The 23636-nt window shown below is 38.1% G+C and overlaps 1 protein-coding gene and 1 long non-coding RNA gene across 2 annotated transcripts; both read left to right on the top strand.

Annotated features, from left to right (window-relative positions):
* The first annotated feature begins 3860 nt into the window (after window positions 1-3860).
* Window positions 3861-12519, top strand: LOC103477308 (opioid growth factor receptor-like protein 1). The gene is made up of 7 exons (XM_008430358.3): window positions 3861-4212; window positions 5830-5916; window positions 6028-6106; window positions 6230-6308; window positions 6975-7041; window positions 7133-7278; window positions 8471-12519. The coding sequence occupies exons 1-7, from the start codon at window positions 4027-4029 to the stop codon at window positions 8997-8999; spliced, it is 1173 nt and encodes a 390-aa protein (XP_008428580.1). The 5' UTR covers window positions 3861-4026; the 3' UTR covers window positions 9000-12519.
* A 425-nt stretch (window positions 12520-12944) lies between these two features.
* On the top strand, window positions 12945-14302 carry LOC145555108 (uncharacterized). The gene is made up of 2 exons (XR_014091192.1): window positions 12945-13579; window positions 13701-14302. It is a non-coding gene; the product is annotated as an uncharacterized LOC145555108 (long non-coding RNA).
* The last annotated feature ends 9334 nt before the right edge of the window (window positions 14303-23636 follow it).

Raw genomic sequence — 23636 nt, 5'->3', positions numbered from 1 at the left:
CCACTGTAGTGGCCACTATGCATGAAAGGGTTAATACATACATTAAATTACTGTACACTCAAAAAATGAATCATTGACTTAACATCATTTTTTATGTCAACAGGTTCCACATAATTGATTTATGCTAATTGAAACCCAAACAGATATAGTAATCTGACATAATGACTTTATGTTTAACTAAGATAAAATTAATGAATTAACCCAACTAATTCAAATCACCTCGGAATGACAAAATAGAAGTTAGTTGAACTAACTTAACCTTTGTGTGTTAGTCTGACAAAGCAAACACCTTTTCAGTGAACTTATGTTTCATTTGTTCACTAAACAAAAACAAATTATGTTACTTTAACAACTGAAATTTGCTTTCCATCAACCGATATGTTTTTTAATATAACTCATTTTTTTGTTATTAAGTTAACTAAATTCAAGTTTGTCGACATGTTCCACACAAATTAATTAAGTAGGTTTAACTTAATTTTGTTATGTTCTTTATTTAACAACACATTACATTATTTTAACTGGGTTAACAGTGACAAGAACAGAAACCGACAAACAATAAACTTTCAACTTCAAATATCTCATATCTCAAACATCAGGTTATAATTTATGGCTCATTTAAAGCGGAAAAACTTCTGCAGTGCTGCAGGTTATTGAAATGACACTTGATGCATGTTTTTATTGAGAAAACCAGATAAATGTGAGTTATCTCATTAAGAGTGGCAGTTCTTTACTAAACTGCTTCATACTTTATTGTCGTCAGATGAAACTTCCTGTTGTGTCACAAAAGAAAAACTCCTGAATCTCCAGTTCCTGTATTTGCTCACACAACAGAAACCACTCTGATGATACTCCAGGGTCCTTCAAGTCTCGGCTGTCTCGTTCCCCAGTTTCACTTGGTTTCCCACAATTCTCTGACTCTTCTTTTTCTTCTTAACACAAGCTAAGTTTTTACTGTGACGTTCAGGGAAGCACTTAGTTTCTCTCATCACAGCAGCGTCCGAAGCCGCAGCAGGGTGGCCAGACAGACCTTATGGTCAAAGTCACGTCAATGTTAGAGGCTGAGTCTGCCAAATGCCACAGTCCAACCCTACAGGTGAGGCCTCGTTCCAGCCTCCAGGTTGGCTAAACTACAGAAAAAATGTTTGCTAGGCTGAGCTCTGGTGTACTTTTCAAGGTTGATTCAAAAAAGTCTGCTTTGTATCAAGCTTGCCTTTGATAGTATGTCAGATTTCTACTAAGAAATCGTTGGAGAACCCAGCCAATCTCCCTATCTTCAGTAAAACTGTCCAGCTTTTTCTCAAGAGTTTCATGAGAAATTCTTACAACTTTAAAGTGTTAGATTAAAGATTAGATGTTTATTTATATACAATAAAGTCCCATAATTATTTAGATGAGAAATTAACGTAGAAGTTGACGCAACACCATTGCGTCAACCTCTATGAAACATTGACTGGGAAGGAAACATGTTACGTTTTTCTGGTCAAAGTATCTGACAGAAAGGTATTGCAACACTAAAATATCATTTTCAACTAACAACAATGACATTTTTCAGATTTACCGTTAATTAAAATTACCCATTTTTAATTTGTCCCCGTTTAGTTTTTAGCTTCAGCCTCCAAAGATCACTGATTTGAATTTTCACATGATTGCAGGTAAAATATGAACTATTTATAACCTTTAAACAGAACCTTACATATTAAAGAGGTACTACTATGTGTTTTCCAGGCACATAAAGACATCTTATAGCACAATCAAGTAACTATGTTAAATTCAGTTGCTGTAAAAACGCTATTTATCAAATATGGTTTAAAAGAAATTTTACTTTGTAATTTAACACATTGAAAGTGGGCCTTTAATTCCTTTTAACAACGTTTTTACCAGCACTGCCCTGAAAACTAGCTCGTATAATGAGCTCAGCAGATGTGCAGCTCTACCAGATGCTTGCTAATTGCTGCTGGCTAGTCTGAAGGAGCTGAGTGGAGGAGTCACAGGGCTGCTCTGTCAGGCAGAAGCTTGAAAGCTTGGAAACTGCAGCTCTGAGGAGGAGGAGCTGTGTCTCGAAGGCGGAGCTAGGCCCACCCAGGTGTTTTGCACAGCTGAATGGTTGCCATGGAGATTAAAGGATTTCTCAAACATGCATGAAGGAATTAAGAAAACACTCCAGATACGTTTTTGATGAGGGAAAAACACTATAACATGATGTAAAGCTAAAAAAAAGTCTATTTTACATTACACTGCCCCTTTAAATAAAGTCTCCCTTCAAGGTAGTGTAACTGTAAGTGTTTGATATGAAACACTTAAAGTTATCTTTACAACTTTAAGTACCCATATCCGTCCAAAGTTCACTTCTTATCATTGTGGCCATGAAAGTCACATGGATATAGACTCTGGGTGTCCTTTGTCAAATAACTCATCATACAAGCTTCTTCTCAGTGCAACGCTGGTAAAAGCACTGTTAAAGCGCTAGTAGAGGAGCAATGTATTAATAAGTTTCTTAAAGAGACAGAGGCATAATTTCAAAGTGTTGAAGTATGGAGTAAAATTTCTTTGAACTCTCCTGCAGGAGGATTGCAGCAAATGTCGCGGTCGGACAGTGGGAAAGGTGTGGCATTGTCCTGTCAGACCGTCAGTTTCCAAAACCAAACACACAAAAAAAACTTGTGAAAGCACACAATGTCAGTGCAATCCCATCGGGTCTGAATGACCCCGTCTCTTAAGACCGCAGGAGGGATAAGACTTATTTGACATAAATGTATGTGCAGCTCTGGAAAAAATTAAGAGACCACTTAAAATGATCAATTTATCTGATTTTTCTCTTTACATGTTTATATTTGTGGGGCTGCACAGTGGCGCAGTTGGTAGAGCTGTTGCCTTGCAGCAAGAAGGTTCTTGGTTTGATTCCCAGCCCCGGTCTTTCTGCATGGAGTTTGCATGTTCTCCCTGTGCATGCGTGGGTTTTCTCCAGGTTCTCCGGTTTCCTCCCACAGTCCAAAAACATAACTGTCAGGTTAATTGGCCTCTCCAAATTGTCCCTAGGTGTGAGTGTGTGTGTGGATGGCTGTGTGTCCTGTGTGTCTCTGTGTTGCCCTGCAACAAACTGGCGACCTGTCCAGGGTGTACCCTGCCTCTCGCCTGGAACGTTGGCTGGAGATGGGCACCAGCAACCCTCTCGACCCCAATAAGGGACAAGGGTGTAAGAAAATGGATGGATGTTTATATTTGACAACATGTCTCTGAAATTCCAAGCTAAAAATTTTTATTTATTTGCAGCAAATGAGAAATGGTCAATATAACAAAAATGTGCTTTTAGATCTCAAATAATGTAAAGCAAACAAGTTCATGTTCATTTAGAAACAGCATTAATATTGTTTTAACTCAGGAAGAGTTCAGAAAGTAATATTTGGTGGAATAACCAGGAGGTTTTCAATGAATCTCAGTGCAGTGGGCTGTTTTTCCAGAACTGTATAATTTTAATAACAACTTAAGATAACATAGTCACATGATCATGCTATAAAATGGAATAACACTGCCCCTTTAAGGTTTGAAAGCCTCATCTTCAATATTACAAACACATCTTTGTCCACTCATCCTCAGAATGACCCTGATATTCTCTTTTATGGGTCATAGTTTTACAATAAATTCACATTTCTAACAGTCCTACATATCTAATGCGTTAAAAATATTTAAAACAAAGTTTAATTTAATTCAAAATGTCTTCACATAATAAATTAATGTCCTATTTAATAGATTACGGCTCTTCTAGTCTACTATTTTTATTGGCCCTGTGTTCCTCATCCGCTGTGATGTCTGTGGCTTTAAGACCTCCCCCTTCCTCTCGGCGGCACTAATCACCCCCCATACCGAAACGCGCATCATAGCTGCTGATGCGGAATTTCCCCCTTTTTTTATGCCGTTTAAAAGCCCCGCACTGAAGCCCCCGCACCGAGGCAGCGTTGATCTCAACGATGTAGCGTCCTGTGCAGGCGAAAGGACAATAAGAGAGGGCAGGAGTTGCATGTGTTGTCAATGGGAAACCTGGTGGGCAGCTGGCGTTTCAAGGAGCCGAGCACCGTTGAGGAATGCGACTCGACGTGGGGATCGGACTCGGAGAGCGATGAGCCGACGGCTGAAGACGACAGCGGCATGTCCGACTCCGTCAGCCCGGCGGAGAGCGAGCGGGCCGCGGGACACAGCGGGGACGCTGCCCTGCAGGTACACGGAGGAAGGGGAGGGGAGTGTGATGCAGGCGGAGGGGTTGTAGGAGGGTTACGGTGCGGAACCGTGTGTCCCGTCAGCGGCGCACTGGGTTCCGACAAGGCCAAGCTGAGGGCAAACTTCATTATTCATAGAATAATGGTTTAAATGTAACCGTGGTTAGATCAGTTCGGAGTCTGTTGATGATTCAGATAATTTAGCGCTTACATTTCTATTAATTTCAGTTGGATTTAGTGAACCATGCGATGACACTAAATGTCTGGATTTTCATTAAATTTGTATCACACAACAATGCAAGCATGGGGTGACTGTGGAGAGCAACAATATAGTGCTAACAGGAAGAAAGAACCACCCTGTGTATGGGAAAGGAAAGCAAAGTTAATGGCAACAATTATGTTGAATAGTAATCTTCATGTTTATGTTTGATATGATACTACATTTTATATAACATGCATTCAGATTCAGAGCAACTCAGATTGCTCTTAATATCTGTACTACGTTTATTCTAAAACTTCGTTTTCCTGATGTACAAGACAAAAACACATAGCCTTTTTTTTTATCTTTTTAATTTTGAGTATATTTTTCAGGTTTAATAATATTTACCAACATGATGAGCACCATAACCATCAGTTTTATTGGGAACTTTACATTTTTAAAGTCAGATGGTTGTAGCTGTCAACATTTTTCACCCATAAAAACATGATGAAAACAGTAAATTTTGTTAAAATTTTTAAGGTGCTATTGTAAATATAAGTTACTTTCTTAAGGATGTTTGGAATTTTAATTAAAAAAATCACAAATTACTATTTTGTCACTTAATTCAAATGTTTTTGAAAGGTTTTAGTTTTTATGTATGTACCATAATTAAGAGTATTTTGAGGGAGTTTTGTTTTCTGCAGAGTCAATGTCATGAGAGAGCAGTTGCCATAAAACAGCTTTTTATTGTTAAATTGGGTTCACATTTTAAACAGTTTTTGTGTCTAGTAGTAGGATTTTTTAAATTATATTGGCAATTAGCACAACTAGTGTTACTAAAAATCCAGTTTCTACATTTATTAAGAAAATAATAATTTTACATTGACTCTGAAAAATTGTAAACGTTTCAAAATCAAACAAAATTCCAGTTAAAACCTAAAAAAGTGTAAAACACCCAGTCCAGCCTTCTTCTCGTACCAATTCTTGTTAAGAAACTCTCTGCTCCAGTCCGCAGATGTCCTGTCTGTCAGAGAAAGTATTTTTTAAAGTCACTTCTTGATGATTTTCAGAGTATAAACAGGTTTCAGGGAAGCAAATCCCTTCAGATGGTTAAATACGCCCATAATCCACATGCAGGATCTTTTTGTGGGGCCTGCAGCGCGGCACTGATGTGAGTTGGCCTCCTTTGCTGTTGAGAAACGGATGAATGATGACAGCACTTGACCTCAAAAGAGAGCAAATGCTTTTTAAATCATTTGAACGGCATACAAGAGCTACCCTCCATCTGCTCTAACAAGGAATGATTTATTTATTTCATTCTGGACCTGCATTTTTTTTTTTACTTTTCTCTTTCAACTGTCTTTTTTCATTTGGTCTTGTATTTTATTCATCGTCTTCCTTTCCGTCTTCCTCTTTCAGCTGACTGACTCCCCAGAGTCTGCTCCGAAGATGAAGAGGAGTTTTTACGCCGCCAGGGATCTCTACAAATACCGTCACAGCTACCCGGTACGTTCTTAGACCCATGCATGTTCCCAAAAAACATGGCTGATATATTTTCCTTTCTTCTTCCTACACACATACGCATGTAGACATCCAGATTTTATGTGTTCGTTGCAGAACTTTAGAAAGTCCCGGCAGCCCAACGAATATCGGAACCTGCGCTTCTACATGAACAAGATCCCCCTGGTGCCCGATGGTAAGAAGCTGTAAACTTACTGAGTTTTGTTTGGTTTAAAGGTTAAGAAACCCGGCGGGTTAGCAGAAACATGAGCGATGAAGAAACGCATGCAACGGCTGCTCATCCTCTTCCTCTCTTCAGGTATTTACATCGAGGAGATTCTTTCAAAGTGGAGAGGCGACTACGACAAACTGGAGCACAATCACACCTACATTCAGTGGTGAGTGGAGATCTGTTGAGCTAAAAATATGCATTTCTGATTACGTTGAAAAGCATGAAATTAAGGTAAATTTGTGCTTATGTTGAAAACCGTTTACTTGTGCGTATAGAACGCTGGGCGCTTATCTGTTATCAAACTGGGAAGCAACCGGAGTGAGTGATTTGCTTGGGCAAAGTTTAAGCTTTAAACTTAGACAGTTAAGTTTAGAGCGAGTAAATGTTGTCTTAAAAGTATCGGTTTGTAACGGCTGTTCAGTCCTGAGTGGAAATCCCTTTAAGTTTTACCACAAAATAAAACGCGGCAAAGTTCTCAAAAAAGATTTTGCCACTCGTGAGCCACTTCTTAGTACCCTCTAACATCTAACAAGGTGATTAAAATAACTTGCCTTGTAATTAAGCTAACTAAATCGGCAGAATCTATCTCAAATTAGGGTTCAAACTTTGGAGGTTTAATCTGCGAGAAGTGAATCTTAGTTTGTTATTTTAAAAGATGAGCTTGCAGTTGCCTCCTTAATAAGGGATGAGTGAGCAAATCCTCTTCCTTCCACAGTGAACAGCAATAAAAAGTGCTGAGAAGCGGCGCTCCAACTAATTATCAGTATTATTCCCTGAGTAATCATCTTCCCATCCACTTCCTGTAACCTGGATCCTTCCTCCCGTGTCGCAGGCTGTTCCCATTAAGAGAACAAGGGCTCAACTTCTACGCACATGAACTGACTCAGGAGGAGATCAAAGTAAGTAGCTCCGCCCGGTTTCGTTGTTTCGTCTAGCCGCCGTGAAACAAACCGCAGCGCTCGACTGACCCGCTGTCTTTAAACCCGTCAGGAATTCCAAAGCACTCGGGAAGCAAAGCGGAGGTTCCTGGCGGCCTATTCCATGATGCTGGATTTTTATGGCGTCAAACTGCTAGATAAAAGCGGCAACGTCGCTCGGGCCCCCAACTGGCAGGAACGCTTCCAGCACCTTAATGAGTAAGCCCACACGCCCACAGAGCACCCTGTGCAGCAGGCGCTGGGTGACGGATTGCTGAATTTGTGCGGGGAAGCCCGTCGTTAGCTCGCCGTTTGCTGCGTTTTCCATGTTTTAGGAAGGTAATGGTTCCAACTCGGGTAGCATCTTGATTGCTCCCCCGTCAGGCGCCAAATGCGAAGCAGCATGTTTTTAATTCAAGAGACAGACGGCTTAAAGTTTTAAGGAGAATGTTTTGGGATTCAGTTTGTTTCATGGAGTGTAAAATGTCATCATGTTTACTTCCAGAAACAAACACCTGTATGTAAAACACACAGTTATCTGTTGTTTCTGAGGCAAAATGTGCAAAAGTTTCTGCATGTGGTGGACTAGTCCTTCAGGTTTTATTTAGATAAACATTAAAAGCACCAGAGAAAAATGAAGTGTTTTCAACAGAATAAATATCTGGATTCTTGGTGCTGGTTTAATATGAAGGTTAACTGTTATGTAATGTTCATCCAACATATTAGGTCAACATTTAGGCTTTTTATTTTATTATTAATTTAACTGATTTATAATCCAGTCAGTTAGTCGGAACGAGACCACTTTGAACCACTTTGAGTGTGAAGTACTTTGAATAAGAAAGTACTACATACAATTGCACAAATTGGAATTATGAAAATACATTTCCCAATGAAAACACAGCAATTTTTTTAAAAAACTCTCTTTTTCGATAGGCTTTTACGTTAGGGTGAGGCGGTTTCTCAGCTTTATTGAAATTAGTGTGTTTGGCAAAACTTCAATGGAAATACTTTTTGCATCACGAGTCATGTGATCAACAACCGGATGCTACTGCTGGCAGAAATGACAAAAGAGTCGACAGGAAGTGGTAGGAGGATGATGGAGCAGTCTGTTTTTTGCGTGAACCAACTTAGTTATGTGTGATTTTAATTTCGTTTCTTATTTAATAGGCATAAGGCAATTGCAAAATTGTGTTCTTTTGACATTAGTGGAGTTTTGTGCAAATTGTAATGGAAAAGCAGCTACTGATCTTTAAGGCGATATTGTAGAATAGTAAGAAAATTCCCCAGCAAATCAGAGAATGTTGTACTTTCAACTTTGTTTCTCAGCCCAGCAGGAGGAAAGCAAATAAATTAATTTGCGTGTTTTCCTCGCCTCAACCAAACTCATTCTCCTCCCGTTTTGTTTTTCCAGATCCCACCACAACTACCTGAGGATCACCCGCATCCTGAAGTCCCTCGGTGAGCTCGGCTACGAGGCGTTCAAGGCCCCGCTGGTTCGCCTCTTCCTGGAGGAGTCGCTGTGCAGCAGCACGCTTCCCAACATGCAGCACAGCGTGCTGGAGTACTTCGTCTACACCATCCGCCTGCCGGCCACGCGGCGACGCCTGCTTCGGTTCGCTCGCAAGCACTACAGGCCCGCCCACGCCTTCCTCTGGGGGCCGCCGTCTAAGAAGGGAGCCTGCAGCAGCAGCGGCGGTGGTGGCGTTGGCGGCGGGAGCAGCGGGATCAGAGCTCCTGCTCCCACACCGGAGCACCACAGGAGGGGGGAGGAGAACACAGCAAGTAGCCGGATCAATGTGTCTTCCCATGATGCCATAATGTGCCAGGACCTGGTAGGAGGAGGGATTAAGGGCTTCCCGGACCTCGGTTCTTATGAGGCCGGGTTGCCAGGGCAGCTGATGCTCGTTAGCGGGAGAAGAGAGAGGAGTGAGTTCAGCTAGGCTTCTTCCTTCTGAGAGGAAACTGCAAAAACTCAAAATATTACCTGGTTTCTAGTGAAAATATCAGGGGTGCACCGATTGCAGTTTTCTGGCCGATCGCCGATTACAGATCTTTTAAAAGGCCTACCCTGCCGATTTCTATTTTGACCGATAATTTGTTTTGTCTGAAATGTCGCTAAATATAGCAAGAGGGAAAGTCACAGCGTTAGTAACAGTGGGGTGATTATTGTGAACATGCAGACATGACCTGGTGGGCCGGTCTGTCAGTCAAAGATGTTTAGACTTTTGCCAAGCTAGATGAGATTTGGTGGATGAGATCGGCTTCACATGTGAAAATCAGCCGATCAATGATCTCCCAAAATTAAGGAAATCAAAACCAATAAATTGGTGCTCCCCTAGAAAGTATCTTGCTAATGTGAAATAAGACAAAACTCAACTTTTCAGCTGGATGTATGAGTTTGTTTTAAGTAAATGTTATTTATTTAAAGGAAAGTACTTGTTCCACTGGCAGATTTTTCACTTATAAAATTAGAAAAACATTTTGTTATAAGTTAAATAATCACCCAGTTAAAAAAAATAATAATAATATTAACATATTATTGACTTAAATCAAGCTCTTACATTTTGCAGAAAAGCTACTTTAAGTTGGTTTGTCTTATTTCAAGTCTACTAAGATATTTGCACTAGAAACTAGACCAGAAATACTTGGTAGTTTTTTGTGTTTTTGCAGCGTATAAGATACTCAAATCCAGGAAGACATCAATAAAACATTTTAACTAATAAACATGAGATTAGAATCAATTCAGGTTAAGGGCTTAGAAATTAATTGCAAAACAGATTACACACATTTAGGATTATAATGTCTTTTTTTAAATTATTTAGCTTCTGATTACTTTTCAAAATCATTCAAACCAGTAGAGACAATATATGACTTTTGTCTAAAGGACTGTACTTTTAATAAAAGAAAAACGGGGGAGATGTTTGCCTTACATACTGATTTACTTTGAAGCTAACATGGGAAGGCAAATATTGTTAAATAGACAAATGAACACAGAGTTTTGTTTGTGCATCTAAATCTGGGGAAAAGACGAGCAATACTTTGAAAATGTTTTTTAGATCGACCTAAGAGCCTCATTTCTGTTGATATCAGATAAAACTGGATCTACTCTGTGATTTTTACTGTTTCAGCTGAGATGGAAAGAGAAAAACGAACCTTTGAGTTGCGATAAAAAATAAGAATAAAAGAATTGAAAGGCTTTGGGTGGCATACAGACAGTATCACACGTCTGAAATGTGATTCTGTCTTTGTGAGGTTCTAAATTAAATCTATTCTCAAGTGTATAAACACATTTAATGAAAATATTTCAGACATAAAACGGTTTATAGATAATTTGCCTGTGTGCTTTATTGCCCTCCCTGGTACAGATGTGTAAAAACCTCTTGTATAAATACTTTTTTTTTATTGCAGCAGCATAATATCCCACTTAAATATGTAGAAGAATCTAACGTATACGAGTGCCTTCAGGAATTTTTTTTTTTTTAACACATTTTTTGAGATTTCCACAGATGAAGGTTAATTATGTGTCTGCTGAACTATTTTCTCTGTTGCCTTTTCCAAATGTTTTGGAAAATGTTCCAAGTCTTCTGGCAGCTCCCATCAGGATTTTCTTGAAAATGTTCCTATATTTCACGCTGTAGCTTCCCAAGGCTTTTTAAATAAAAACAGGCCCACAGCATTACGGGTCCTCCGCCGTACTGGACAATGTGTGTGAGGGGATTTTCCAGCCGGACGTCTGTCGCCTGCTTCATGGAGTGTTTGTTGCAGGAAAAACTCCACCTTGAGCTCGTCTGACCAAAATCAAACAATCCCAGTTAAAGTCCCGCAGTAGCAAATGGCAAAAGTTCACATTTGTGATGGTAGGAGAGAAAAATGGTCTCTAGTGGTTGTCATGGCAACATGATGGCAATATTTGTAATGATAAACCCAGGATGCCGTCAGATCATCTTTTATCTCGGTTTCGGTTGTTGCCTCTGACTGCAGAAATGGATAAATTGATATTTTCTGCTTTACCTTCATAGCATGTTTTCTCATCTTTCCCATTTTGAAGAGTGGCTGAGAGAAATGGGCCGTTGTGTTCATTACATTTATACCGGAGGGAAACAGAAGGTCATTGGCAAGAGTAAAACAATAAATGAAAATAAAATAATAATGAATAATAAATCAAAATAAAAGAAAAAGCTTCAGTTTAATTCACTTATTGTGAAGTTTTTACACATAATTTGATTTTTTTTTGTGGACATATTTTTTAATTTTATATAATTTTAATTTTTTTATTTTTGCAAATGAATTAATATTTTATTACTTTTGAAAATGAAAAACGTAAGAAAACATGTTACTAAGAAGATTTGACGAGGTGCTAAGTTGAATTTTTGTGCTCCTGCAATAAAAATTAAATAATTCATAAAAGTTTTTTTACACATCTCCATCAATGGTGAGGTTTATTTAGTGTGGAGGATTTATTTATTCATTTGACAACAGATTCTTTATCAGCTGTCACAGGATGTATTGTCGTCTATAAGCCTTTCGTTCTTGAATCAAAAACAAAAATACAGTAAAAATGGATTTTGACTGAAGTTATTGTGATTGAAACGTGTATGTTTGATGTTTTTGACAATCTGTCTTCCTGAGTCGATACACTGTAGGTTTCTCTGAACTGCTGCACATCACAAACACACCTGGTCAACTTGTGTCGCCATAATTTACCTTAATGTGAAAACGTGAACTCCAACCTCATGCGTAGGTTTTTGACCATGTTTTTAAGCCTGTGAATTTGACTTTAGACAACTCTTTAGGGCTAAGTTTGATGCTCTATTCGCTCAAATAAACACGAATTTTAATTTAAAATAATAATTTTGCACAAATATTGTAATAATTTAAGGACGTAGTGTGTAGTGTTATAGAGGGAAATGTTGAGGTTGTTTATCTTGGAGGCAGGTTTAGTTTAATTAATTAAAAATTCTCTGCTTGCAATAGATAGAAATCTGTGAAATTAAAAGCCATGAAAGGGTTGAGCAGTTCTTCCTGACTTAATCAGATTTTCTTCCTGCTGATAAGGTTTCAACATCACTCTTCAGCCAAGTGTATCTGATATAATTGTAAAAGTACCTTTTCAGGTAGATTGTATGATAACATGGACTCACGTATGTTGACTTTTTGTGAAATTAATATGTAAACATACAGTATTGTGTGTGTGCAGGTTTCTCTAATATTCTTAAGTGCCTCTTTTGTATGTTTTATTTATACCTGTATGCTGAGCGTAGTGTCTACACCGACTTCTTGTACATCGTGATTTTTGTACAGCATTTTGATATTTAAGTTATTGTTTGCTTTGTAATCATATATTCAATGGGTAATAATGTACAGCAGGAATTAACCTATTAGGAAGAATCACTATAGAGGACAAGTTATTCCAAATATTTGTATCTGGCTTCTGCAATAAAACGTGATTGTTCTACAGGATATTTCCTCAGCTTTGTGATTTTGTTCATTTGGTGTCAAGATCAAGTTTTCTGTTATTAAAAAAATTGACATTACCTTATTTTTATTTTTATTAAAAGTTTTTTTAAATACTTTAAAAAAATTAAACTGTTTTACAGAAAGGGTAGGAAATGTCCTAATTTAAAAGTTTATATGCTAGTTTAGGAAATCCTAAGGCGAAACAAACACTAAAATCACTTTTTTTTTCTTTTTCACAAATCAAATTAAGCCTTCATAAATTTACATATTTTTAGATTTTTAACAGCTTATGATCTAATGCTGCACATAAAACATAAAAAGGCCCAAAATAGCCGCTGGTTCTGCTTAGTTTAGCAGAACCAGCGGCTAACTATAGCATGCTAGGCGTAGCTTCTTTTGCTATCTGTGGTTTACAGGAAGTGGTCGACGGCCGCCATGTGGCGGGCATGACGTCATGCATTTAAAAGGCTTCCGTATAAAAAAAAGACGGCATGAGAAGTGTGCATTTCAGTTCTGTTGGACAGTAGAGACTTCAAACTTTATAAAAGTAGTGTTTTTATATTGATTTTGTTTTATATTTACTTCCAAATAAAACCAGGAATATGATCGATCATTTTCGCCATAGCGTAAAGCGCATTTTACGCACGTTGAGTGCAATCAGTGGATGTTTTATGACCAAAAAGTGAACGAATGCATCATGAAAGCCATTTTTCCGAGTTCCTGCAAACTCACCACATTTCTGAAGCAACCAATCAGAAAGCATTTTGATTTGCGATCGGAACAGCAGCGCGGGAGAGAGTTTTGTGGGGGTAGAGAACGGCGCGTAGTTGACATTTCGGATTTAGCTAGTGGTGTTTTGTAGTAGATTTTTCGACCGTACGTGTGTTAGTTAGTGTGCTAGTGTGTGTGTGCAGTGTTTGTAGACGTTTTTTAGTGTGTTTAGTGTGTCAAAATGAGTCGCTACATGACTGCGGAGCAAGCCCTGAAGTACATGTATGAATGTGAAGAGGACGAAGGCGCGCTGCCAGATGGCTCGGACTCGGAGTTTGAGCTTGACGATGAGGTTTGTTTTGTTTTGTTCTTGTTGTTTTATTTCTTTGTTTGCCATGGGATATGTACAGTAAATTATTATAATCAGAGTAGATGCACACGGAACCAGATTACAGGCTAATTTCCATCTCTAGGTTGGTGAGCCAAAGGAGTGAAGCCCATGACGCACAAAGACTTCAATGTGGAGATGGCCCGTCAGCTTTGTAGTGTGGACATGGCAGGTGTTCCAAAGAGAAAGGCAGCTGAACACATTCCTGTGCCCATTAGTGCTCAGCAAAATGCCAGAAATGGCAGACTGCAGTGCAGACACTGCCCCCAGGTGAACAATGTCAGGAAGGACACTCCCTGGAAATGTGAGGGCTGTGATGTGCCACTGTGCCTTCTGATGGACAGAAACTGCTTTGCACAATGGCACAAGTAATTTGTTTGTCTTGTGGCACCCATTTTGTAAATATTGTAAATAGTTGAAAGTGGAGGGGGGGAGGGTTGAGACATTGTGATGTTGGAGAAAATTTGTGATGGAAATATTGACATATTTTGTAAATAGTTGTAAAAAAACGCCTGGGAAATTACCCACAATATGGTGAAAATATGACTACTAATTTGTTTTTTACTAAGTTTGTACAAAAATTCTTCAAATTTACCTAAAAAATGTTCATGTTAGACTGTAAAAATGGTTTGTTCAATATTTTTTGTGAGTTTTATAGTAAAAATATCAATATTTTTTCTACTCGGATTTTGTTTCTGTGTGTGTTTTTTGCTCCAATGTGATAATAAATTTTGTCAAAAGGAAACAAACACTGTAAAATCACAAAGTTTAGGATGTTCTGAAAATAATGATACCAAACAAGGTAAGGTAAATAGTTTTTAAGGTGAAAATATAAGGGTAAATTCAAAATTAGACCAAAACGGCCATTTAGACCCAAGACTAGATAGGGTTAAGTGCTGTACTGGTGCAGAGTTATGAAATAAATATGTAATTCTGTACATTTATGTCTGCGTTTAAAATTCAATTCAATCTAGAACAGTTTTTCTGTATCGGATCAGTATGGGCCGATACCAAACCTCAGATATTTGTATTGGAAGTGTGAAAAGTGAATCGGTGCATTTTAACATAAACACATAAGCCGTTCAGCCTAGAATTCCTCAGTGCATATTTCTCAGACAGGCAAATAATGACAAATAAGCACAAAACATAAACATAAGCCTAACAAATGTATACATATGATTAAAATAATTTGAAATAATTGACATCTTTTATTGTGGGTGACTTAAACAACAACCTCTGGAGCTTCTTGGGAGACGCCAGGAAAGAAATCCAGCGCGATTTTCCAGGACAGAGAACACATCTGCTGCAGCTGATCTGCCAGCCGAATAATTGGATTAAAGCCTTCAGAGAAAAGAGCTGAAGACAGAGATGCACCTTCTGAAAAACAAACTGAGCAACGGTGCCTTGCAAAGAAACCAGGAGACACTTCATGAGGTCAAATTTAAGCAGATGTCGCCTGAGCAGAAAGACGCCTGTCGTCTTCTGAAAACGGCGGCTAAGTTCTGAATGTTGATTCTTTTATCAATAAAAGTATTGATCAAGTCTTGCAAAAAAAAAATAAATAAATGTAAGAAAAGTTGGCAAAAATATTCACTTAAATCAGGTTAACAAATACTAAATATGTTTGTTTTTGCTTAGCTTCTCTTCCACTGTGTGCATTTATTTTAATTAACACAATATTCTTTAAAAAAAAAAGTCCCGCTAGCACTCTCGTGAACTAACTTTCAATCTCATAGCTTAAAATTATAATAAACATTAAAATAGCTGATTGTGGACAATAAAATAAATATAAATAATCACCATAGAGAATATTTTTTACAGCTCTACTAGTTGAATAATTCAGTCAGATCTTTATGTATGTACCAAGTGATAATTAATGTTAATATTAAGTTACAATTAAAACAACAATTAATATTTAGCTGAAAGGAGTACCCTGAAATTTCACTCCTTCCACCAATGGATGGTAAAAAACACAAAACTTGCCATTTAAAACTTATAGAGCTGCTAAGACTAAAAAGAGACCAATAAATAAGCCAATAAATAGTTAAAAATGTAAACTATATAACTAACAACCTCTCCTCTTGCATCAATTAAGGAGAGAGATACAACTAGGAATAAATAAATGTGTACACAGAAGTATTTCATGTTGCTTTAGAATAATTAGGAATAGTTGTTGCATTTCTGGCTTTAAATACAAGCAACCAACTCTTCATCATTTTGAATTCTTGCTTTGTGCCAAACATGGTGTTGTGATTTTCTCCTGTTTACCGTTTTCTCTGTGCAGTGTGGGTGTTTATATGTGTCTGTCTGCAGATTGGCACCTTTTCTGCAGTGTTGGCCAACAACAGATGGCGTCTCCATGTGGTTCCTGTCTCTTGTCTTCCAGTTCCTCATGCCGGGTTGTGCAGAGAGTGTTGTTATGCTTTCAAAGTGACATTTAAAAAATGTTTTTCTTTCATTTCTTCTATAGAAATGATGACACAGAAATGGCTACCAGCTCTCATTCAATTACAGCAAATCTAAAGACAAAGGTTGCTCAACACACTGCTTCAGTTTGTTTTATCAGTTAATGTTTTATTTTTAGTTATTTTACAGAGAACTAATCATTTTTGCTCATGAATGGCTTGAAAGATTAAGTCAGAAAGCTGATCTAACCCTAACCCATTTTTTAAATAATTTTTGTCTTATAACCCAACACCGAGGCAAAGATGACCAATAACATTTAATGGACGTAAAGTAGTGATGCTACACTCCTGTACCGTAGGTGGCGGTATGTACCTGCTTGTGATCCACTATAATAGACAAGAAGAAGAAAACAACAGGCGGTTCTCTGGAGTCCTACATCAGGTCTGTAAGGTTATTTGCGGGAAACAAGGGAGAAATCAACGTTAAAGCCGAAGGTTTTAGCAGCCAGAGGAACAATGAGGGCCACAAAGTTTCAATGGACATGAGAGTGAACTCTTGCCTTGTCGGAGGTTTTTGCAGTACAAAAAAAGCGGGTGAGTAATGACTTAAATAATAACGTCTTGTGAAAATCTACCTTCAGGAAAATGCTTAAAAGCTAAAGATTAGCATAAAAAGGTGCTTAAATGTAAATACAACAGTTACTGCAGCATGTGTTCATGCTGCCATAGAGCTAACATCTAAATTTACACATAAAATCAAGCTTAACTACATTCACTTTTTGATCTTTGATTTAACTATCAATAACTGTCGTTCTGACAAAATCTGGATGTTTACAACCAGTTTTAGTGCTTTTGTACAGACGAACATGTGGTAGTTGCGGTCGATCACAGTTTCATCCAACTAGACATGAGGTAGGCTGCGTTTTTCCAGACTCCGTTTTGAAAATGTCATACATATGGCGGCCTCTAAATGCTCTGAGAAACGGCCGTCGGAATTCCACATTCCTACTGATAATGGGTCTTGATTTCCTGTTGTTTTCCTCTAAATCTCTATGACCGTTGGCTAGCGTGTTAGCAATCAGGGCCTTCAGATAAGGGGCGGGTACTTCCGGTCAAATAGCGACCGCCGATTGGTCAGTTGCTGACAAACCCCCTAACAAGGTTCTCAATCTGTAGTTTTTGAAAACATTTCTACAACCTAATACTAGTAACCAATCCATGTATAATCTGTAAGAAACGGGCATGTAAACAATATTTACTGTGTTTCATCTAAAGAGAAAAGAGAAAGCATATCCAAAAAGAAATAATCCATTTAGGGTCTAAGATTTAAAATAGAAAATCCAAGATAATTTTTAAAATAATGTGACTATGAGGAGAGTTTGCTTTCATAGGATTGAGAAAAGACGGTAAGCGAAGAACTGCAAATTAAATGCTCTTTATTTTGCTCCCTGTCTTCTGAGAGTTCAATAATTTCAGATGTTTTTAAATTCAAGACTAATTTAAATGTGTGTAATTCAAGAGAATTTACTGTATGCCCCATCACCATCCTATAAAGACATTTCAGCTGCAACTTGTAACTGTCCAGCTAGTTTTCAGAAGCAGAGGATATGAATGGGGCTAAAGTTGTGCCCTGGTGAACTCCTTCAGATATTGGAAGTGATGTGTGGTTGAACGCGGGTTGGACGAAGAACCTGGGGAAGGTTAAATGTAGTAAGAGCCACAGTGTGCCCTTTTAAAGTTTGCTCATAATTTGGTTTTCTGAAAGGTTCATTGTCTTGATGTATTAGTAACTGCTGCTGATTCTTGAAATGCTTCAGCAGTCAAGTGTCAGAATGACGCTGGAGTGTATTTTGATACACGTCTGCATGTGTTGTTGTGCTACTGCTTACAGTTTCCTTCCCCAGTGTCATGCTGGGCAACTTCTGTCTCTGCACCGAGTTTTGCTTCGGTCTCAACGGGAGGCAACAGCTGGGCTTAGTATCGGTTTCGGGGGCTTTCCCAGTCAAGTCTCGTTTGCGGCCAAAACTCACGCCGAGATAAAAGTGAACTTCTGCTTTTTGTGGGTTCCAGAACAAGAACCTGTTATTATTTTTCTTTCACATGCAAACTGTCCTGCATCTGACCTGAAAGTAAAACATATTATGTTATTGTCAGAAAGAAATATATTTATACAAGATATGTAATTTTACAATGGAAATTTGCTAAATGTTTTTACTAAAGTTTGAGACGATCTCTTTTAGAGTATTGGACATTTAAAAATTTTTAGTTCCTAAATTTTAAATTAGATCACATGATGCTAAGCAGTCTAAACACTTGAATAGTAAAATTAACAGGTTATAGACAATATTTCACCACATCTGCTTTCCAATGATTAACATGTTGACTTTGTGTGCTTAATTGTGTGTTTTTTGGTTCTGCTTCAGATGTTTTAATCTTTAAATTTTAAAATGTTTTTCTGTTTTTTGTAGCGTTGAAATGAATGAAAATTTGCAATTTTAAGATATTTTTGTGTCTTCTCAATAGCTGTTTGTTTAACTGTTAGAATATATGACAAATTGTTTGGTTTCTTTAAGATATTTCTATATTTTTGGTTTCATTCAAAATTTTAGTAAGATGTTTTATTGGTCCATAAACCAATAAAACATCTTTTTTTTTTTACATTTGGTCCCTTTCTGCTGCAGTTCTTGTGCTATAAAGCAATAAACTTAGTAAATGGTAAATGAAGGAGTAACACTTTGGCTCCATCTTGTGGCGCTTTCCTTTCGATTCATGAACAATGGGTTTAAAGTAAGTCAGAGGCTGGGGATTTTTTTATTTTAGGTTATTTATGCTACAAAAAAATGCATGTTTAGTTGTCTTACCGCATCTTTAACTAATTGACTTTATTTATACTTGAATTATTTCTTAACTTTTAGTTAATTTCAGATTAATAGGTTATCTGATCATGCAGAAAATAGGAAACTGCATAAAACAACTTGCATAAACTTCTCAAACCATTCTGCCTACTCAATCCTAAAAGAGTAGAAGCATCAAAACTATGGATTTTTAAATCCAGAACATAACACCGACTAGATTTTTAACATGTTCCGATGGATGAAACCTTAAAAAGAAAGGAAAGCGTAGTTTTTGTAATGAGCGTAGATTAGTGTGTGTGTGTGTGTGTGTGTGTGTGTGTGTGTGTGTGTGTGTGGGGTCGAGCACCAGTGGGACAACCATGACCGAGGAGAGAGCCACTCCTCATTTCCTTCCCGGATGGCCAGCTGTCCCCAGCAGTCCCGTTCAGGATGTCAGAGGAAGAGCACAACTTCTCAGCTTGAAAATAGATCTTTATTTAGTCGGAGTTAAATATAACAGCTGCTTCCATACAAAGAGTTTAATGGATCTCGAAACAAAATGATCCAAAAAGCAACTGTTGTCGATATGTTTTTATTTCCAGAATGAACATGAAGTACATTATATTCATTTGTTCAGACAAATTATGTTATAAGCCTGTGAAGAAACAAATGCTTTAGTTTGTTTTTGTGGGATGCGCTCCTGAGCCAAGCAGTGCAAACAGTCCCACTCCCGGCCACCAGGAGGCGCACGCCGAGAGTGTAGGGTGTTTACATTCCCTGGATCTCAGATCGACGATAGATGAAAACCTGAACTACGATGTGAAGCATTAATTTTAGTCTTCTCTCTAAATATCAGCATATAAACTCAGATTAGTCAAAGATTTATTCTTGTAATATTTAATCTGTTTGTTTCATTAGAATGTTTTATACTCATGATTTGAACACAGCTTATGTTTAACCCCCAACTCGGGCAACAAGCCTGTTTTTTATTAATAGGATGATGAATGCTGGGGCGGAGGAGGGAGTGATCTTGAAATGCTTCCTTCCTTCCTTGTCTGTGGTCCTCTGGTGTGTGTTACACCCGCTTCCTCTCGGCTCCCTTTGTTGAAGGGAGGAGGAGAGAAAACGTATTCAGGAGGAGCAGTTTTCCCAAAACGGCTCCTTCTCAAACTTTAAAGTAATAAAAAGGATCTCAGTTGCACTTTAAATGAGTTTCTGTTGCTTCTTTGCAGGTTCTGTTAGTGTGCAGCAGTGCAAGCGCTTTAACAGCTTTGAGCTATATAGCACTGCTAGCTAACAACTTTAAACTGAACACAGATTTTTAAAAGGTGTTGTGTCCCACATTTTTTAATGACAACAAATGTAAAAAGAGTAAAAGCATATATTATGAGCGTATATCTACAGTCTTAAAAGGTTTGGTTGTGGAAAGGTATTAGAAAAAAACATATTTTTAGCAAGTTTTAGGCAGTGACATCATTTGGTGAAGTAGCAGAATCGCATTAAACAGAGGTGAAAAATGCTGAAAACTGGTCTTTAAATGCCATTTGTATCAATTCTCTTGAAAATGGGAGCCACATTAGATTGAGACAAGCAAGAAAACCATAATGCGTAGACTGGTCAAACCTAGACTGAAGCTACAACTGGAAAGGTAGGGAGACATTTTTCAGGAAAACACACAAGTCCCACAGCATGCTAGATCTAATGCTCTGGAGCATCAGTAGCTGCTTATAAACCTGTGCAAAACTTTAGTGATACTTCGCTAATGTCAAAAAACGGAATGTAGAAATTTAATTGAATAAGAAGCACAATTAAAATTACTCGTGAATAAGTTTGTTCACGCTATAAGTCATAAAAAAAGTCCTACTACTTCCTGTCATCTTCTTTGTCTTTTCCGCCAGTAGTAAAAGTTTATTTCAATGCAGCTGAAAAACCACCTCATCCTAGCACAAAAACGATCAAAAACATGATTTTTTTTTTTCAAACTTTCTTCGTTTCCATTAAGGGAATTTATTTTCATAATTTCACTTTATGTTCAGTCCAAACACAACTCCTGTTTACATGCATAACTGTAAACAGGAGCCAGGCCTCGTTCGGTGCACAAAGCTGGTTTTGTAGACTGAAAATTAACGACAACAAGAACAATTCATGGAAAACAAGTTTTAGGGGGAAGATTGTTAATAAAGCAGTTACCTTATTCAGGTCGGAGGAGTGAACTGGGCTGTATCTCTGTTTGTAAAGTTGGATGATGCTACAATGTGGAAACCTTCCTGAGATGGTAAGGGCAGTTGGCTGCTGCAAACATCCGACTGAAAGCCCAAAAACCAAACACCAGCTTCCAGTCAAGGATGTTTACAGTAGCCCTGACTGCCAACCGGGCCCGAGGGGACGCAGCACCTGTGAACACACACTTCTGTTAGCTTTTATTTATCAAAGTCTCAAAACATGTGGCGCATAAGAGAAACAGGAGGTTTTCTTTACAATCCGATTCTTTTAAAAATGTTTTGTTTTCATGGTTGGCCTGTAATCGAACTGTCATTCTTCCTTGAGATGAATGAATGAGTGACTGACTGACGGCGTCTCCTGCTGTCGGAGGAGTGAATTATTCAGTGACGCCGCTCATGTTGCCCCTGTGATTAATTACAGGAAATGATGGCGCCTCTTGTGTTTGGGGTAAACATTTGATAAATGATCAAGGAAAAGATGAAAACCAGCACCTTTTGCAGACAATACTGTCAATAAGTTTTATTGGTATTAAAATAAAACTTAAAAATCAGGATAAAAATATGACCCATATCTTCTGCTTTTGTCTTATTCTCATTAAGTCTCTTTAGTTCAAGTCACTCTTAACCTTTCCAGGAGACATCTTTGGAACTGACTTTGGAAACGTTCGTGATTTCTTCCACCTTGACAAAAAAATCTCTGCTCCATCTGAGCAATAATATCAGCACATGATGCTGCCATCACCTGTTTTCACTCAGTTCAACCTATTTATACATTTTCAGCTGGTGTGTTTCGCTTTCACACCGCATTGTGTTAACCTATCCAAACCCTTTGAAAAACCTGTTCCCCTCCTGACCTGTGGTGGCACTGCACCAAGAACTACTGAAGGAAACGACACAAAAACCTCAGAAGAAGACATGAGCGCAACTTCCTCCTTCACCAAATGCAAACAGAAATGGAGTTGGCGTCAGATTTGAGCAATTGTAGGACTTCTCGTATGTCTTTATTAAAAATACTGAAAGCCATTTCTCCATTTAGCATTAGACTTGTATTTGTGTAGGTCCCATTTACCCAAAATGCCCCATGCTATAGTCTGCTTCCTGCTTTTGGAGCGGTCTTTGGTCCACTAGGCGTTCACATAGGCATTCGAAGCGCACCAGAGTTCACTTCAATCAAACAGAGACCGAAGGTTTCAGGCGGACCAGAGTTCGGGTTTGAATACGCATTCACACCTCCCCAAATGAACCAGACTTTTGAAATGGACTAGAGTTCGATTAAAGGGGACTAAACGTGGCTGTTGTCATGCAGCCTCACCGTACATACAGCTAAGTGCTGAGCAGCCACCAGCATCGTTAATGACTTCCACCATGTTTTCTTTAACTGTTTTTGTTGTCTCGTAAGCATCGTATCAGCATGTGACATTCCACAACCTTAACTCCCTCAACACTCACTCACCCACACACACACATTTACCATGTAAACACAAGTTGGCCCTTCTGTTTAGCCATCATACACACTCCCACAGCTCAGCATATGTACACACACACACATAATCACTTCTTCACACGCAAATGAGTGTGGAGGTCTCCCATTTTGCCCTGCCTGACCCTCCTCCCTAAAGTTAAATGCTTGCTTCCTGTTTCTTCTTCTTCTCTCGTCTAAAGCTAAAAGGCTCAGATTTATAATCAACTGTGTTGAGCTTTCAGAACGTGTGAGATAGCAGAAGTGAGAGATAAAATGTGTGTGTGACTGGTAGAGAGCATGTAATCACATGTGCGTTCTGCGATGAGATAAAGTTAGGAATTCCTTTTCTGCTTCGCTTCTCCTCCTTCATTTACAAAGAGTATCAAGCAGCTGCAGAGCCAGAAAAATGACTTCAGTCTGAAAGTGTTGCCAGCAGGACACCGTGTACGAAGCAAGGGGCAGAACAAGATGACAAGCTTTTCAATTAAGAAAGATTCGTCTAGGACAGGGGTACCAGTTGTATAATAACTTGTGAATCAAAGAGTGGAAAGCAGCAACGAGTAAAAAGAAAATTCTTATTTATACATTAACAGGCCAGTGAACTTCATAAAAAATTATTCTATTTATATAGTTTGAAGTAATTCTTTATTAAATTATAGCCAGTACCTGAGCCTTCAAGAGATGTTTATGAATGAATAAGAAAATCTTAATTTCTTTCTTGCCAGACTTTCTCTAAGCTGAAGAAAAGATGCTAACTGCTTGTATGTTTTCCACAGAACCCCACTTTAAAATAATCCATAATTTTAGGCAGTCAAAAATACTTTCTTCTCTTTAGTTATTATTAGTTGTCAATCATGGCAACATGTTAATGTTAATCAGTACTTGCTCTTGCAGTCATCCTGATGAGTTAACTCATTGATTCAAATGTTCAAATATCTTCATATTATTAAAAGCTGAGGTTATTCAGAGAGTTAAATACTGTAAGGAAGATACTAACTGCCCTTATGCTCCCCACAGAACCCCCTCTCCAAGCTACGTTTACACACACTCATAGGCCTTTGAATAAATGTCTCTGGGAAGAAAAATGCAGACTTTATT

This window comes from Poecilia reticulata, chromosome 15 (genome assembly GCF_904066995.2).
Source record: "Poecilia reticulata chromosome 15, P_reticulata-male-v2, whole genome shotgun sequence".
Taxonomy (NCBI): Eukaryota; Metazoa; Chordata; class Actinopteri; order Cyprinodontiformes; family Poeciliidae; genus Poecilia; species Poecilia reticulata.
This window is presented reverse-complemented; position numbering and strand designations above follow the sequence as displayed.

What these genes read in the sequence shown, in the direction of transcription:
- LOC103477308 (XM_008430358.3), top strand. Translation starts at nt 4,027, where the DNA reads ATGGGAAACCTGGTGGGCAGCTGGCGTTTCAAGGAGCCGAGCACCGTT. An exon ending in AATCACACCTACATTCAGTG is followed by an intron (nt 6,309 to 6,974) that starts GTGAGTGGAGAT and finishes CCCGTGTCGCAG; the next exon opens with GCTGTTCCCATTAAGAGAAC. An exon ending in TGACTCAGGAGGAGATCAAA is followed by an intron (nt 7,042 to 7,132) that starts GTAAGTAGCTCC and finishes TAAACCCGTCAG; the next exon opens with GAATTCCAAAGCACTCGGGA.